The 18,758-nt window shown below is 41.9% G+C and overlaps 1 protein-coding gene across 4 annotated transcripts; it reads left to right on the top strand.

Annotated features, from left to right (window-relative positions):
- The first annotated feature begins 8,706 nt into the window (after nucleotides 1-8,706).
- Nucleotides 8,707-18,535, top strand: LOC130267422 (potassium voltage-gated channel subfamily A member 1). 4 transcript variants are annotated; one of them, XM_056517225.1, is made up of 3 exons: nucleotides 8,707-9,045; nucleotides 12,330-12,811; nucleotides 13,122-18,535. In XM_056517225.1, the coding sequence occupies exon 3, from the start codon at nucleotides 13,584-13,586 to the stop codon at nucleotides 15,051-15,053; it is 1,470 nt and encodes a 489-aa protein (XP_056373200.1). In that variant the 5' UTR covers nucleotides 8,707-9,045; nucleotides 12,330-12,811; nucleotides 13,122-13,583; the 3' UTR covers nucleotides 15,054-18,535. The 4 variants fall into 4 exon arrangements, with proteins under 4 accessions (XP_056373200.1, XP_056373198.1, XP_056373201.1 ...); XM_056517223.1 differs by having other exon boundaries at nucleotides 12,327-12,811; XM_056517226.1 differs by lacking the exon at nucleotides 12,330-12,811.
- The last annotated feature ends 223 nt before the right edge of the window (nucleotides 18,536-18,758 follow it).

The raw sequence follows: 18,758 nt of genomic DNA, 5'->3' as shown, positions 1-18,758 counted from the left end.
TTACATAAGGGACAATATATTAAAAGTTTAGTTTGATGACAGGTACTCCTTAAGGGGAGGTGCCTGACTTCTAGGTTTGGCTCTCTGCCATAAGTAAAGTGGCAATGCATAGTATGATAGCTTACACTCCTTTTGGCCAAAAAAAACGTAAGCAAGGATGGATAGTGCATCCATGCTTACTAAAGAAGAGCAGGCACTGAAAAACAGGAGTCCCTGCTCATCTACATAGTTTGTGTGCCTCTCTTTGCCAGAGCATAAAAAACTATGCACTGAGCAGGGAGGCATGCATTGTATGCCTTGCTGCTCAGTGAACAGTTGGAAATGTTATGGATGCAGCACTGCTCTTTATCTCTGGGTAGCAATCAATTGTATGTGAACCGAGTAGCAGCTGAGCGTATTTAACAGGAGTCCCTGCTTCTGTACCGATTCCCCCTAAGTGAATTACAACGAAAAAAAAAATCAGATTTTTGGAACAAATTTGAAAACATTTTCAAGTTGATTTGCAATTCAAATCCGGTGGTTGGACTCCTGTGGTTTGTTGATGAATGGTTTTGGACAGAATATCTATTTAATGAAAAAGAGAGCTAATACTAAATATGGTCAAATTGCTTTAACCCGTTCCTGTAGCCTGACATGCATGGAATTTTCTTCCAAAATCAGCGCCACCCCTGTCCTTAAGTTGTGTGCGGTGTTGCAGCTCAGTCCCTTTGAACTGAATGGAGACAAGTTGCAATACCACACACAACCTCTGGACAAGGGTGGCGCTGTTTTTGGAAAAAATTAGCACTGGTTTTCTGTTCTTGGACAACCCCTTTAAGATTGACAATCTGAACCGGTGAATTTAGTATCTCTGTCCTTGTAATCATCCCTACAATAAAGTTATGATATCTGTCATTAAAATAAATAAATTAATAGTTAAAGGGGTACTCCACTGGAAAACATTTTTTTCTAAATCAACTGGTGCCAGAACGTTAAACAGATTTGAAAATGACTTCTATTTAAAAATCTTAATCCTTCCAGTACTTATCAACTGCTGTATGCTCCACAAGAAGTTAATTTATTTTTGAATTTCCTTTCTGCCTGACCACAGTGCTCTCTGCTGGCACCTCTGTCCTTTTTAGGAACTGTCCAGAGCAGGATCAAATCCCCATAGCAAACCCCTCCTGCTCTGAACAGTTCCTGACATGGACAGAGGTGTCAGCAGAGAGCACTGTGGTCAGACAGAAAGGAAATTCAAAATGAAAAGAACTTCCTGCAGAGCATACAGCAGCTGATAAGTGGAAGGATTACGATTTTTTAATAAAAATATAATAAATATAGAAGTAATTTACAAATCTGTTTTACTTTCCGGCACCAGTTGATTTAAAAAAAAATATTCTACTGGAGTACCCCTTTAGATAAATAAATAAAATAATCATAATATAATGCATATAGGTATCTGAAAATATTTTTTTTTTTAAAGTCATGCTGTTGGAAATGACATGGCTCCAATATATAAGCTATAAATGTCTTGAAACGGGATACCCTTTAAAAAATAAGAATATCACACACACGTGGTGTTTCGGTACCGTATTGCATACCGTACCTAGTGTAGAGGTCCCCAAAGTCAGAGTGACTACGTTCAGGTAGGGTCCCGCAGGTGGGACAGCCCCTAGTCGCCTCTCCTCAAGTCTAATTCTCTAATGTTGATGCATGTATATATTTAATAAATAGTGTATATCTAATATAATGTAAAGTACTTACCTTGTTTAGCGTCGCAGGACCTTCGGTCATGTGACCATGTTAATATCCTCTATGGTATGTTGGAGGACCTTTGGAGGTCCTTGGGTCACGTGTTGCCCACAAATCTTTGTAATGGTGATTGGCATCAGTAATGGACCAATTAGCTCTAGTCCAGCCCCTGCCCATATAAGGGAGCTGTAGCCAATTATCGCTCTCTTGGGTTGCTGCTCTCGTGGATGCCGAACTAGCAGGACGGATCTGCGCAACTTGCAAAGACACGCTAGGCCTGAAAACCTACCGGCCTCAGCGGAACTAAAAACGTGAGTTCTAAACTAATCCCCGCTAATGCTAGCGTGACTACTGGACCGCAACTAATTCCCTAAATCCAGTGGAACAGCGCATATTACCCTAAAGACTCTAAATTGCTAAAGTCCCAACCTTTGTCAATCTCCAAAGAAAGCAGTTGTATGCATAGAGACTGTTCAGTTTATGAAGCTTGCAGAAAATCTTCAGTAAAAGTTATACCTGTTTCAGAAAACTCTCCGGTTGTGGACATTCTATTATCATCTACCTCCCTATCGCTCTTGGGAAGGGTGACGGTAGGACAAGCATCACTGAAGAGCCCCCACCCTGGCATCACGAATAGCAAGGGTTAACCAGCACCCTTTAATCACCGCACAGCTACACTCCCTATACCCTACACCCCCTGGGCTATCACATATATATATATATATATATATATATATTTGTACTTATATTTATATTAGTATTGTTTATTAGTTATTAGTTTTATACTATTTAATACTATTTTAAGAATCTCCCGACAATTATTGTTAATTTTAAACATTTTTTCATGTACCAAAAATACTAAAAAATTTCATTTTTATTTTTTTATTTTTTTTGGTCTGTTCTTCCTCAGCTGCATATTCAAGGTACCAAGTAAAAAAAAATATATATTGTCTTCCTAGCTCATGAATCTAATTTAAATGGGCGGTGAAGACTGACACCGGCAGTGTAACTTGAAGCTCCTGAGCCCAATGCAAAATGTGTAACAGACCCCACCGCTATCTGCCATTTATAACACTGGCGTCTTCCTATTTGACCTTTAGGCCCCTTTAAGCATCGAAGCCTGGAAGCTAGCTCTGCATCCGTGTTGCCCAACTAGGGCGCCTCCAGCTGTTGCAATACTACAACTCCCAGCATGCCCGGACAGCCAAAGGCTGTCCGGGCATGATGGGAGTTGTAGTTTTGCAACAGCTGGAGGTCCACAGTTTGCAGACCACTGTGCTAAACCATCCAAAATGATGCTGGGTGGCAAAGTGATGTCTGCTGCCCTCTTCAGGTCTAAAGCCTAAAAGCAAGGCTAGGCATTTCAGGTTCCCTGCTGTGTACATTGGGGGAGATTTATCAAATCCTGTCCAGAGGAAAAGTTGCCCAGTTGCCCATAGCAACCAATCAGATCGCTTCTTTAATTTATAACAAGGCCTTTGCAAAATGAAAGAAGCGATCTGATTGGTTGCTATGGGCAACTGGGCAACTTTTCCACTGCACAGGTTTTGATAGAGGTTTGCTTTAAAGGGGTTATCCGGGAAATTTTTTTTTATATATATATATATATATATATATATTTATATATATATATATATATATATATATATATATATATATATGAACTGGCTCCAGAAAGTTAAACAGATTTGTAAATTACTTCTATAAAAAAAATCTTAATCCTTTCAGTACTTATGAGCTGCTGAAGTTGAGTTGTTCTTTTCTGTCTAAGTGCTCTCTGATGACACCTGTCTCGGGAACTGTCCAGAGTAAAAGCAAATCCCCATAGCAAACCTCTTCTACTCTGTGCAGTTCCCGAGACAAGCAGAGATGTCAGCAGAAAGCACTGTTGCCAGACAGAAAACAACAATTTAACTTCAGCAGCTGATTATTATTGAAAGGATTAAGATTTTTTTTATAGAAGTAATTTACAAATCTGTTTAACTTTCTGGAGCCAGTTGATATAAGAAAAAAAGTTTTTTTTCCTGGAATACCCCTTTAAATACATGACACATGGGGCCCTAAGGGGCAGATATGTTTGTCCACTAGGGGGCGCAATGCATTGATTCATCATTTTATTGCTACTTTGACAGAATATAAATTAAAGGGATACTCCACTGGAAAACATTTTTTTTTTTTAAATCAACTGGTGCCAGAAAGTTTAACAGATTTGAAAATCACTTCTATTGAAAAATCTGAATCCTTCCAGTACTTATCAGCTGCTGTTATGATCCACAGGAAGTACTTTTCTTTTTGAATTTCCTCCCTGCCTGACCACAGTGCTCTCTGCTGACACCTCTGTCCATTTTAGGAACTGTCTGAAACAGCAGGAGAGGTTTTCTAAGGAGAGTCTAATGCTCTGGACAGTTCCTTAAATGGACAGAGGTGTCAGCAGAGAGCACGGTGGTCAGGCAGGAAGGAAATTCAAAAAGAAAAGAACTTCCTGTGGATCATAACAGCAGATAATCAGTACAGGAAGGATTAAGATTTTTTAATAGAAGTAATTTACAAATCTGTTTAACTTTATGGCACCAGTTGATTTAAAATAAAATGTTTTCCACTGGAGTACCCCTTTAAGAAAAACTGTGGCAAACCCACACAAATCTGCGGCCTTGTGCACATTACATAGGAGTATTTTGGCTTATAATATGATATGTAGACTGTATGGTATGCATGGCCCCCACTCCCTGTGATACAGATCCCAAATGCTTTTGTGTGCCTGAGCCCTATCACTATGAATAATAGGGGGGCAAGACGAGCAGTATCATGTTGAACTTGGACCAATGGTGAGAAGGAACCACAGAGCTCCGCCCCTGAGGAGCAGGTGCAAACTTTACATGTACGTTTCAGCCTATATATCAACTTTCCTATGTAGATTTATGGATTCTTAAGTCATGGGTTGTCCCTAAGATTATTTTAAACAGGAAATGGCTGGTTTTAGATTATCGTAATATTGAGCCCCATCCAGGCATAAAGTATACAGCTCCCATGCAAAGCCATATTAGATGGATCTGAAAAATGATTCTTAGTAAATGGGAGACATGTAATGCACTGCAGACAACAAACTTATATATAAACAATGAATAAATAAATATACAGTCATGGCCGTAAATGTTTGCACCCCTAAAATTTTTCAAGAAAATGAAGTATTTCTCACAGAAAAGGATTGCAGTAACACATTTTTTGCTATACACATGTTTATTCCCTTTGTGTGTATTGGAACTAAACCAAAAAAGGGAGGAAAAATGCAAATTGGACATAATGTCACCAAACTCCAAAAATGGTCTGGACAAAATTATTGGCACCCTTAACTTAATATTTGGTTGCACACCCTTTGCAAAAAATCACTGAAATCAGTGGCTTCCTATAGCCATCAATAAGCTTCTTACACCTCTCAGCCGGAATGTTGGACCACTCTTCCTTTACAAACTGCTCCAGGTCTCTCTTATTGGAAGGCGCCTTTTCCCAACAGCAATTTTAAGATCTCTCCACAGGTGTTCAATGGGATTTAGATCTGGACTCATTGCTGCTACTTCAGAACTCTCCAGCGCTTTGTTGCCATCCATTTCTGGGGGCTTTTTGATGTATGTTTGGGGTCATTGTCCTGCTGGAAGACCCAAGATCTTGGATGCAAACCCAGCTTTCTGACACTGGGCTGTACAGTGTGACCCAAAATCCGTTGGTAATCCTCAGATTTCATGATGCCTTGCACACATTCAAGGCACCCAGTGCCAGAGGCAGCAAACAACCCCAAAACATCATTGACCTCCACCATATTTCACTGAAGGTACTGTGTTCTTTTCTTTGTAGGCCTCATTCCGTTTTCGGTAAACAGTAGAATGATGTGCTTTACCAAAAAGCTCTATTTTGGTCTCATCTGTCCACAAGATGTTTTCCCAGAAGGATTTTGGTTACTCAAGTTCATTCTGGCAAAATGTAGTCTTGCTTTTTTATGTCTCTGTGTCAGCAGTGGGGTCCTCCTGGGTCTCCTGCCATAGCGTTTCATTTAATTTAAATGTCAACAGATAGATCGCGCTGACACTGATGCTCCCTGAGCCTGCAGGACAGCTTGATAATCTTTGGAACTTGTTTGGGGCTGCTTATCCACCATCCGGACTATCCTGCACTGACACCTTTTATCAATTTTTCTCTTCCTTCCACACCCAGAGAGATTAAAGGAGTACTCTAGTGCAGAGTATTCCTGCTCCGTCCTGCCTGGGCTGCAAAATAAATGAAAATAAACCATCTCTCACCTTCCTGACGAAGCGTCACATAGCGCTCAGCCTTTCGCCGGCCGAGGCAGAAGATCGCGGTGGGCTGAGCGCCATGTGACGCTTCGTTACACCAGGAAGTATGAAGAGGATGGACCGGAGGACCAATCAGCTGTAGTGACGCTCCGCGGGAACCCAGGAAGGTGGGAGATGGTTCATTTTAATTTATTTTGCAGCCCGGATAGGACGGAGCAGGAATACTCTGCACTAGAGTACTCCTTTAACTACAGTGCCATGGGTTGCAAACTTCTTATTGCGCACTGTGGACAAAGGCAAATCTAGATGTCTGGAGATGGATTTGTAACTTTGAGATTGTTGATATTTTTCCACAATTTTCGTTCTCAAGTCCTCAGACAGTTCTCTTCTCCTCTTTCTGTTGTCCATGCTTAGTGCGGCACACACAGACACGCAATGCAAAGACTAAGTGAACTTCTCTCCTTTTTATCTGCTTTCAGGTGTGATTTTTATATTGCCCACACCTGTTACTTGCCCCAGGTGAGTTTAAAGGAGCATCACATGCTTGAAATAATCTTATTTTTCCACAATTTTGAAAGGGTGCCAATAATTTTGTCCAGCCCATTTGGAGTTTGGTGATTTTATGTCCAATTTGCATTTTTTTTCCCGCCCTTTTTTTGTTTAGTTCCAATACACACAAAGGGAATAAACATGTGTATAGCAAAACATGTGTTACTGCAATCCTTTCCTGTGAGAAATACTTCATTTTCTAGAAAAATTTCAGGGGTGCCAACAATTATGGCCATGGCTTTACATATACACACACATACACACACACACACACACACACACACACACACACATATATATATATATATATATATATATATATATATATATATATATAATATATATATTAATAATATTATAATACAATAATAATATTGTAAAGACTACCTACAGCTCTGATGTATATAAAAGCTTCGTTAGTCTTTTCTTGACAGGGGGCAAAGGTTTAGTTTGCTGCCCTGGCCATTTTTATAGATGCCCGGGATAGTTGGCGCCCCCCTCTGGCACTCAGTATCGGGTAACGCCCTGCTATGCTGTGTATACTGCTGTCAAACTACAAAAAACAAACAAACAAAAAACTATGTGAATTCAGGTAGAAGAAACAGACATGGTCGCACATCTACAATCTTGTATAATGATCTGATTGCTTCTCAGCATAATATCAAAAACTAACATGTGAACATGTGTCTGCACTCTTCCCCACCCCCTCAGCCCAACCCTATATAAGTAGTAGTTAGCTACACAAGGGCCATTTCTTTCCTAGCAGCCTCCCAGTCTGACTGAGAGAGCTTGGTAAGTGAGCTATTGGACCTTGTTCACACTGGTGTGGTGCTGTGCGGCGTCCGTTGGCGCCGTGTCTGTGGGGAGGTGCGGCCCATAGACTGGTTGAGGGTTCACACGCTCTTTGTTTTTGCGGGTTTTTTGCAGCGTATTTGAAAGGGGCGGGCTCTTCTCGGCTGTCCATAGCAGATTGTCAGCGGCGGAATTTACGCTCCGGAAAATCCGCCGTAGTCCCTACTGACTTCAATGGGGCTTGCGGCGGATTTTCCGCAGCGTAAATTTCACCGCGGACAATCTGCTACGGACAGCCGTGAAGAGCCCGCCCCCTTTCAAATACGCTGCGGAAAACCCGCAAAAACAAAGAGCGTGTGAACGCACCCTTAAGTGGCATTGGGGCCGCTCTGCCAGTAGGTCGTTCCCCCCCCGTGGGCACTGGTGCCGCGGCGGTGGTGGTCGTAGCCCAGTGCTACGCCATTTTATGCTAGGGACGTTAGGGACCCACTCTAAATAGGTGGCCTTGACGTGGCGAGTGGGCTTGTACTTTTTGATCAAAAATGTATACTAACAACCTGTTCGTTTTTGATATTATGCTGAGAAGCAATCAGATCATTATACAAGATTGTAGATGTGCCACCATGTCTGTTTCTTCTACCTGAAAACAAAAAACAATAACAGTGACATCACTAGAAAAACATTTTTCTCTTTTATTTTTCAGAACCAGCTTGCAGTTCAGTCTCGTTTACTATGGGCCTAGTTAAAGAAGTGGTGCAGTCTCTAGAAAACAATAGCCACCCCCTTTATCTAAGGCGTGCTGGGAGTTGTAGTTATGCAACAGCTGGAGGCACCCTGGTTGGGAAACAATAATCTAAGGACACCACCTTCAGGTATCATCCAACATGGGAACAATCCAGTGTCTGCTCTGCAGGCTTCTTCTATAATTTGCAGTTCTCCCAGAGCTGGTGGGCGGGGCTCCCCACACAGAACAAAGTTGGGTTGATTTTTAGAGTGGAATACAGTCTCACAGGAGAGAGGGGGAAAGGGAAGCTCGATAACAGGAGAAAGAAGCATTTTTATCTAAGATACATTACAAAGTGTCTTATATTTGCTTTTACTAGTAATCTATGCCAAGTTTGTTATTCATCCGGAAAGATGATTGATACAACGGCACCAGTGTCGTTACAATGTCACCCAGCTTTCCCAGAACTCTAATACAGCTGAATGACAGATGATGACGTGTACAGGCAAAGATCTTCTGCAGCAGCTGTGGAGACAGACGTGAGAGGAAGCAGATTTGGAGCAGAGTATCTGTTTTCTCATAGCTGCAGCCAGCCCTGAGCTCTGCAGACTGTGGTGACACCATGACAGTAATGATGAGCAGTGCAGGATGATCCATGACACAGTGCACACAGGGCTGCAAGCATGGCTGCTCTGTACCGGATCCCCTGCTGTGTGCAGCCTTCACAGCCCGGCCATTAGCATTTTATAGCCACAGCTGGGAATCCAGGAGAGTATGCAGCCTGTGCAAAGTGCTGCAGAGCAAACTGGAAGGGGAATGAGAGAGACAGGAGCAGCAGCAGCAGCAGCAGCAGTCAGAGTGCTGGCATCTCCCTCCTTCATTGTACTGCATCGCTATTTGGAAGGCAGGGACACCCATCATGTAATACCCGACTACAGAGACCTGTCCTGACCATGGACCATGGTAGGTGCCTCTTCATCTACTAACCTAAAAACCAATTGTCAGGCAGGCAGCACAGGCTGTGTCATGACTGCAGCACAGTATACTGGGAGGACTGAGCCTGGCATTGCTTGCCTTGCCTGTACTGCAGACAGAGACATTGCTGGTGGAGTAGAGGGGTGCACTGGCAGCAAGTAAGGGGGTGCTGGGATCATTGGCCTGATGACTGGTCAATGTTGCAGGGTGAATGAGAGGGTGTTTTTGTTTTGTGCATTGGGTTAGGGGGTGTCTATATAGCTGGTGTCTATATTGCAGGTTGAATGAGGTTTCGGGGTGTGCATTGATAATAATAAGTTGTCTATCTGGCATTTAGTTGGGGGGGGGGGGGTAATGATAATGTTGGATTTCTAATCTGAGTAACTGGTTGAGTAGAGGGGTGCACAGTGAGGGTAGTGAACTGATGGAGTAACGGGGGGCATTGAGTAGCTATTGTAGTAAAGGATGCATTGGGTGGCTAGTGGAGTAAAAGGTGCACTGGGCAAATAGAGGGGTAAAGGTGCACTGTGTGTCTAGAGGAGTAAAGGTGCACTGGGTGTCTAGAGGAGTAGAGGGTGCACTGGGTGTCTAGAGGAGTAAAGGGTGCACTGGGCAAATAGAGGGGTAAAGGTGCACTGTGTGTCTAGAGGAGTAAAGGGTGCACTGGGTGTCTAGAAGAGTAAAGGGTGCACTGTGTGTCTAGAAGAGTAAAGGGTGCACTGTGTGTCTAGAGGAGTAAAGGTGCACTGAGCAAATAGAGGAGTAAAGGTGCACTGTGTGTCTAGAGGAGTAAAGGGTGCACTGTGTGTCTAGAGGAGTAAAGGTGCACTGAGCAAATAGAGGAGTAAAGGTGCACTGTGTGTCTAGAGGAGTAAAGGGTGCACTGTGTGTCTAGAGGAGTAAAGGGTGCACTGGGTGTCTAGAAGAGTAAAGGGTGCACTGTGTGTCTAGAAGAGTAAAGGGTGCACTGGGTGTCTAGAGGAGTAAAGGGTGCACTGTGTGTCTAGAAGAGTAAAGGGTGCACTGGGTGTCTAGAGGAGTAAAGGGTGCACTGGGTGTCTAGAGGAGTAAAGGGTGCACTGGGTGTCTAGAGGAGTAAAGGGTGCACTGGGTGTCTAGAGGAGTAAAGGGTGCACTGGGTGTCTAGAGGAGTAAAGGGTGCACTGGGTGTCTAGAGGAGTAAAGGGTGCACTGGGTGTCTAGAGGAGTAAAGGGTGCACTGGGTGTCTAGAGGAGTAAAGGGTGCACTGGCCGATTTGGAGTAGAGGGTTTACTAGGAGACTTGTGTTGTAAAGGTACACTGGGTGGCTAGTAAAGGGTGCACTTGGTCACTATAAGAGTAGCATTGGGTGACTGGTATAGTTAGTTCTGTACTGATCATTATCATTAAAAGCTAAGTTGGTAGACCTGGCACTGAATAACCAGTGGAGTAAAACAGTCCAAAAAGTGACCCACTGGGTGCCTGGTGAAGGAGTCAAGTACTTATCATTGGCATTGAGAGCTGGGTTGGCTGTATTGCTGGCATAGCATTGATAGGGCATGAAGGGCTCTGATCATCAGAGATCCAAGGTAGCCCTCGCCTGTAGACTGGGCATTGGATGACTGGTACAGTACAGGGGTACATTGATAGCATGTATGGCTGGTACAGTAGAGGGGTACATTAATAGCATGTATGGCCGGTACAGTAGAGGGGGGCATTGATAGCATGTAGGGCCGGTACAGTAGAGGGGTGCATTGATAGCATATATGGCTTGTACAGTAGAGGGGGGCATTGATAGCATGTATGGCTGGTACAGTAGAGGAGGGCATTGATGGCCGGTACAGTAGAGGGGCATTGATAGCATGCATGGCTGGTACAGTAGAGGGGGGCAATGATAGCTTGTATGGCTGGTACAGTAGAGGGGGGGCAATAATAGTATGTATGGCTGGTACAGTAGAGGGGGCAATGATAGCTTGTATGGCTGGTACAGTAGAGGGGGGCAATAATAGTATGTATGGCTGGTACAGTAGAGGGGGCAATGATAGCTTGTATGGCTGGTACAGTAGAGGGGGGCAATGACAGCGTGTATGGCTGGTACAGTAGAGGGGCATTGATAGCATGTATGGCTGGTACAGTAGAGGGGCATTGATAGCATGTATGGCTGCTACAGTAGAGGGGCATTGATAGCATGTATGGCTGGTACAGTAGAGGGGGGGCAATGATAGCTTGTATGGCTGGTACAGTAGAGGGGGGCAATGATAGCTTGTATGGCTGGTACAGTAGAGGGGCATTGATAGCATGTATGGCTGCTACAGTAGAGGGGCATTGATAGCATGTATGGCTGGTACAGTAGAGGGGCATTGATAGCATGTATGGCTGGTACAGTAGAGGGGCATTGATAGCATGCATGGCTGGTACAGTAGAGGGGGGCAATGATAGCTTGTATGGCTGGTACAGTAGAGGGGGGCAATGACAGCATGTATGGCTGGTACAGTAGAGGGGCATTGATAGCATGTATGGCTGGTACAGTAGAGGGGGGCAATGATAGCTTGTATGGCTGGTACAGTAGAGGGGGGCAATGACAGCATGTATGGCTGGTACAGTAGAGGGGCATTGATAGCATGTATGGCTGCTACAGTAGAGGGGCATTGATAGCATGTATGGCTGCTACAGTAGAGGGGCATTGATAGCATGTATGGCTGGTACAGTAGAGGGGTACTCTTATTATTCCTGTTGACAATTCTGGGGGAGGACCACATTGCAGATGACTGGTGGTGTAGAAAGCTGCTAGAGAGTGTGACCTCACCATAGCTATCAGGTTCTACATTGGCATTGCAGTTTTTATTTCTTGCGGGCAGCAGAGGTATTGATCTTGATCTTAAAGGGGGGGGGGGCAGATAGATTTGTCTGGCAGGTGCGCAGTGCATGGTTGAGTGCGCACTGGTAACGCTACACTGTGACGGATCGGTTTGACACTTGCATGTAAGTGGCGAGGGTTCTGCAGCTGGCACCTGGCACTGCCTCTTGTGGACTGTTTGCTGGTTGTGCTTATACACGTGAAGCCGTCTTTCTCCTCCCACATCATGTTCACATTGTTGGGGGGGTGATCATGGCTTATAGATCATTTGCTGGATGCCCACATGGAGTAGGATGGGGAGGGGGGTTTTGTTGCTTGCATTGCATGCTGCCTGCATTGCGTCTCAATGTGAATCCCCCTAGAAGGAAGAAAACAAACACACACGCAAAAAAAAAAAACACTGCCTTGTTTTTTTTCCCCCTTTTCTCTTAGCAGTAAAAGCCTATAAGGATGTAGTATTTTAAATGGCTGGACTTGTGACACCCAGGGAGGATCTGATCCTGCCTGCACCAAACAGCTCTCATGTTTCTGCTGATACTGCAACGTCAATAAATGGTTAGAGTTTGCTATTGCCTCATAATGTATTCAGACTTAGCCATACCGGGCTGGTTGCTGCTATAGAGAGGGCTGATGCTCCTATGATGCAGCTGGTCTGCATCCTATCCCCGGGACTGCTCTCCTCTACCATACGGAATAAAAACAGCACAAGGAGTAAGGATTTAAAAAAATGACTCTCTATGCCGCTATGTTTGCTTTCAATGCAGAATGGGCAGCTCAGCAGGACTAACATGGGCTTTATTGTGGATTTAAGGGGCACAGGAGCTTGCCTTTGCATGTGCCTCCCTGTATACTGCAAGGCTTGACGCATTCCCAGCCTGCTATTACTTCTCATCCTGCTGCAGCAGCACCCACACAAGGTAAGGGGAACATCGCCGGCTTTACCTTCCCCCTCCTTCCTTCTTCCCCCTTCCCCTGCAATCTATGCACTGCCGCAATGTGAATTGTCTGGTGTTTGTGTTGTGAACTTAACTTAGTGCATAGTAAAGGAATGTGCATAGAGCTCCTATTGCCTGCAGTAGACACTCGGCATGTTTTTTTTTTTATACATCCTTTTCGTGTGTGTGCGTGTGTTTTGCTTTTTTTCAGGGTATTTGTTGTGTCTTTACCCCCTTTTTAGTACTATTTGTTTTTTTTCTTGTTTTTTTTTTTCTTTATATTTCCCTGCAGCATTCATCTACCGCACTGGCGTGATCTTCTGGTTTACCTAACTGTGAATACAGAAAAAAAAGGAGGGGAAAGCAAGAGGAAAATCTGCTGAGTTGGCAAAGACCTTAGCATCCTCCATCCTCCAGCATTTTCATGTTTGGGGAGCTGTGGCAGCAGCATTACAGCAATGGTAGATTCAGATAGGAGAACTGGCCTGCTGCATTAAAGGAGACAAACAGTAAGGATCTAATATATTTTTTGTTTTGCTTGTTTTTGAAAACAATTCCGCCAGGACAGTTTCCTGGGGGGTGCTGTGGCCTCAAAAGATCTGCATCCCCTATCCTGTTTCTACTGCTTCAAAGACCCCCAGGGACCTGGCAGTCTATACAGAACAAAGTCAAGGGGTAGAAGGAGGGTGCTGCGGCATCAAAGTGGTTATTCCTAGCAGCTCCTCCTCCCCAACCCCTCCTCCCCTGCAGAAAAATGACCGTGATTGCCGGGGAGAACATGGACGAGACCTCAGCCCTACCTGGGCACCCTCAAGACAGCTATCAACCAGACCATGAGGATCATGAGTGCTGCGAGAGGGTGGTCATCAACGTGGCTGGGTTACGCTTTGAGACCCAGTTAAAGACCCTAGCCCAATTCCCCAATACTTTGCTTGGGAACCCCAAAAAGAGGATGCGCTATTTTGACCCTCTTAGGAATGAGTACTTTTTTGATCGCAACAGGCCCAGTTTTGATGCCATATTGTATTACTACCAGTCTGGGGGCAGGCTTCGCAGGCCAGTCAACGTACCCCTGGACATGTTTTCAGAAGAGATCAAGTTTTACGAACTAGGGGAAGAAGCCATGGAGAAATTTCGAGAGGATGAGGGCTTTATCAAAGAGGAGGAGCGCCCTTTGCCCAAGAGAGAGTTCCAACGTCAAGTATGGCTTTTGTTTGAATACCCTGAAAGCTCAGGACCCGCCAGGATCATTGCCATCATTTCGGTCATGGTCATTCTCATCTCTATTGTTATTTTCTGCTTAGAGACTTTGCCAGAGCTTAAGGAAGAACGGATCTTCAGTCGCAGGGTGGACAACAGTACAGTTTTCTTCAAATCCAACATCTTCACGGATCCCTTCTTTGTGGTGGAAACCCTCTGCATCATCTGGTTCTCCTTTGAATTGGTGGTAAGGTTTTTTGCTTGCCCCAGCAAGCCGGAATTCTTCAAGAACATCATGAACTTTATTGATATAGTGGCCATCATCCCATACTTTATCACCTTGGGGACTGAAATGGCCGAGCAAGAGGGTCCCCAAAAAGGGGAACAGGCAACATCTTTGGCAATCCTGAGGGTCATCAGACTGGTAAGAGTCTTTAGAATCTTCAAACTCTCCAGACATTCTAAGGGCCTCCAGATTTTGGGACAAACCTTGAAAGCTAGCATGAGAGAACTAGGGTTGCTAATCTTTTTTCTATTCATTGGGGTCATCTTGTTCTCCAGCGCAGTGTACTTTGCTGAAGCAGAAGAGGATGACTCTCATTTTTCAAGTATCCCTGATGCTTTCTGGTGGGCGGTGGTATCCATGACCACTGTGGGCTATGGTGACATGTACCCTGTGACAATTGGGGGCAAAATCGTGGGCTCCTTGTGTGCCATTGCTGGTGTCCTGACAATTGCCCTGCCTGTACCTGTCATCGTGTCCAACTTCAACTACTTCTACCACCGAGAAACTGAAGGGGAGGAACAGGCTCAGTTACTTCATGTTAGTTCCCCCAATTTAGCCTCTGACAGTGATATGAGCCGACGCAGCTCTTCGACTATGAGCAAATCTGAGTACATGGAGATCGAAGAGGATCTGAATAATAGCATAGATAATTTTAGAGAGTCAAATCTCAGAACTGGCAACTGCACCGTAGCCAATCAGAACTGTGTTAACAAAAGCAAGCTACTGACAGATGTGTAGATGGAGGTCAACAGCTGCAGGATGTCAATGGCCCTGGCCACTTTCTGTAGATGCTTTAAAACTAGTCTTTGAATGCTTTACCTTTTTCATCGCCAATGCGTTGTTGCATTGCGAATATGTGCTCAGCGAACAAAGAAGCTTTCAGGATCCGTGAAAGATAACTTATTAATCATTTATTTTTTAAATGGATATTTTTGGTTTTTCTTCTTCCGACCGGGTCAATGAGTTGTTGGGGGGGAAATGGGGGGACGAGGAGAGTATCTCCCGAACCGGTTGTACTAGTGAAAGGGTAAATTTTTTTTTTTTACTACAGGACAGCAAGTGATTAACACTTTCACCTCCTTGCTTGTCAATCTTAAAAAAAAAAAAAAAAAATTGTTTTGAATGGCAACCATTGATTTAAAGAGATATGCATGGATTTACAGTAGATTCTAAAAGACGACTACGTAGAGCATCCGAGGAAGTGCATCTGAAGGAAAGGGGTTAACCGTGAAGTATGCAAAAACACTTTGATCTGAAGAAGTGTATTACTATCCAATGAAATAATATGCACTTACCGATGACCTACTGATTCATAAAGCACCTTAGGAATCAATCCATGACTTTGCTTCATCTTAAAGGGACAGGGACTTATACAATACTAAGTCATTTAAATGGAAAAAAGACATACATCTGCAATTGCTGCTAGAGTTTTTTCTTTCTTATATGCAGATGATCTCAACTTTTTATTTGGTTCACAAAACTTGGATGCAACCCCCTAATCTTTTTACCCTCTACCCTTAACCCCCCACCCCCCGTGTCCATTCTAGTTGCAATACAGCACAATGGTATTAATCATTAGCATGTTTTTCAATTTGATACCTATTGTATTTATTTGGTAATCTAGCATGCCTGAAATGTGACTACCCCAATCAATGTGGGGGACAAGTTTAAAATTTTATTTTTTTTTTAAAATAATTTTTAGTCTATTTTTTTTTTTTCTCTCAAACCCTTTGGCTTTCCGTGTGAAATGCAACTGGGCCACGGTGCAAGATGTCGCGGCCTTAACTTGTAAAAGAATAACATGATTCATTATTTATTCATTTTTTTTTACATTTATTTATTTATTTCCGTCCTTTTAATGGCTATTATTTGCATTCACCAAAAGTGCACTCCTGATTTCAGAAAAAAAAAAAAAAATGATGAAAAAAGAATAAAAAACGAAAGAGAAAAAAAATCTACAATTTTAAATTAGTAATTTACAGTACTGTATGTAAATGCATAGTAAGTCGAAAAACAAAGCAAAACAAAAACGGAGACAATAAATAACCTTTTACTGAAGACCACGCATGTTACGAAGTATTCAGCATTATGGCCTACTTGACTAAGGTGTAATCTGAAGTAATTTATGCATGATATCAGTATTATAGAAAAAATAACTAAAAAAAAAAAATTTCAAAGTCAATGTTCATATTGGATTAGGAGCCAGTTGGAATTTTAAGGGCCTAATTAATTTTTTTCCTGTAGTATATCTCAGGGAAATATGCTAACTTATCTCCAGGCATAATTGTTAAAAAATGTAAAAACAGAAAAAAACAATAATAATACTAAAATCCTAGAGTTACTCTACGACTTCTTAAAAGTCGAAACGAGCAGTATGTAATGATACCGAAGAAATTCAATGCAAAGTATAGACTTACTGAATTGGTGCAGATGCATGTATATTGCTACAGCCTCAGAATGTAATTTAACCATTAACTGTATGCGCTAAAAAAAAAAGCAAAAAAATTAAATAAAATTAAATTTTAAAAAATTGCAGACATTTCCTTAGCTTTTTATGATTTGACGTCCATAGTCTTTTTATTTTTATTTAATTTTTTTTTTTTTTGTATTACTCTAGAATTTGCTAAGGAAACTCTAGAGAACTGAATGATCTAGATAGTTGCTAGTGCCTTTATTCTTTCTTCACTGACTTGCTGAAAGTGCCTCCGTGAATAGAGCTAAAATGGACAGGAACTGGGAATTTTTTTTTTTTTTTTACAAAAATAATAAAAACAAAACTCTAGGGGGCGTGCTATCCCCTTGTGTTCAAATAAAGGGAACTCAATGATGTATAGAGCAAAAAGGGCCAGTGAATGCTTGGATGTTTATTCTCTTGAAAGACCATTTATATTACTATTGCTTTTTATTTGTTTTAGCGATTAGGTACAAAAACCCTTTTATATTGTGAATGTGCCGTGCAAATTTTTTTTTGGAAACTTTTCACCTGGAAAAAAAAAGGAAAAGTTATGCACTTAACAAGTCCCCATTATGTTTTTTTTTTTTTTTTTTCCTATCCAGTCATTCCTCAGTTGGGCTTCCACCCTTGCACCAGTATCCACCAATACATATGCAATGCTATGATGCAAAATTCTATGATTTATACGCACACTGCCAACATTTTTTGAAAAAATTTTTGTACCCGATGTATAAAAAATAAAAATAAAAAAAATTATAAAAAAGACTCAGGATGATGTAATTCCAGAGCTGGTGGGCTAGTGCATAAAAGGCTTCTACCCCCCTTGGTGCAACCCCCTTTTTCTTTAACATATTCTTACAAAGAAGGCAAATGAACTGTCTAGGGATGTAAAACGCTGGAAAGATCTAGAGCTAAGAAGCCCGATTTCGCTAGATATTTTAAATATTACAACCAAAAATGTTAAATATTTAAATTAAAATTTAGAAATAATTAATTTGAAAATTAGAAATATTTATGTTTAAAAATTGGAAATATTTACATGGAAAATTTTAAATATTTTTGTTTAAATTTAATTGAAAATAATCAATTTGGAAGGTGTTTCTATCTTTTTGCCAATTTTAAGAAAAATAAAAAACTAAGTTAACACTAAGGATAGGTAGAAAAACTTTCTGCACTTACGTTAGGCCCGATGAAAACAACAACAACAAAAAAAATCAATAAATAGACAAACAAACAAAAAAAGTAGAATAAAAAGAAAAAAAAGACCTGGTAACTCTCTTACGTGAGAGTCTTTGGACGAAGTTTGCACTCATGAATGGACTGATTTTTTATTTTGTTTTTTTCAATTTCCAAAAAATATTCAAAAAAACTTGCAAATCATAGCACAGGGCATTAAGCTTCCAAATGCAATGCAAAAAGCGCAAAACAAAAATATTGGTTGCCCTCTCCATCCTGGTACGACACAGCAAAAATAAAACAACAATAACCTAAAGCTTTTTTTTTTTTAATGTTTTTTATTTTTTTACATTTTTTGACATTTTTACTGCTGCATTCAGTAAAGTTGCAATAAAATGTTCTTTGTGTGAAGCTGAATAAGGTGGTTCAAGTAACATCAGACAAAGGCTCAATTGGCAACTTGGTTTCTAGGATTTGGGGGTTCCCATAAATTTGTTTTAAGGACTTAATATTTCTGCATGAGTACAACAACAAAAAAAGTGCTGCATGACTAGATTTTTTATTTTATTTATTATTTTTGTTTTTATTTATTAATTTTTTTTGGGAAAAGGTTAGGGGTACATTACTAGGGGTGCAGTCTGGGGTGTGTGAATGACGCTTTTCTCATTGTAACTCAGCCCATTTGGATAATCCTATGTTTGAAGTACAGGGATAAAGTCTCATAGCCTAGGCATGCAGATCTGCAAAATTACAAGTCTGACGAATCTCTTACCTTTTTCAAATGTGCTCAAATGTCTTTGTAGACCTGAACG

This window comes from Hyla sarda, chromosome 4 (genome assembly GCF_029499605.1).
Source record: "Hyla sarda isolate aHylSar1 chromosome 4, aHylSar1.hap1, whole genome shotgun sequence".
Classification (NCBI taxonomy): Eukaryota; Metazoa; Chordata; class Amphibia; order Anura; family Hylidae; genus Hyla; species Hyla sarda.
Note: the sequence above shows the minus strand (reverse complement) of the source record. Positions and strands in the feature narration are given on the sequence as shown.

Coding starts and splice junctions, on each gene's coding strand:
- LOC130267422 (XM_056517226.1), top strand. CDS start 13,584: ATGACCGTGATTGCCGGGGAGAACATGGACGAGACCTCAGCCCTACCT.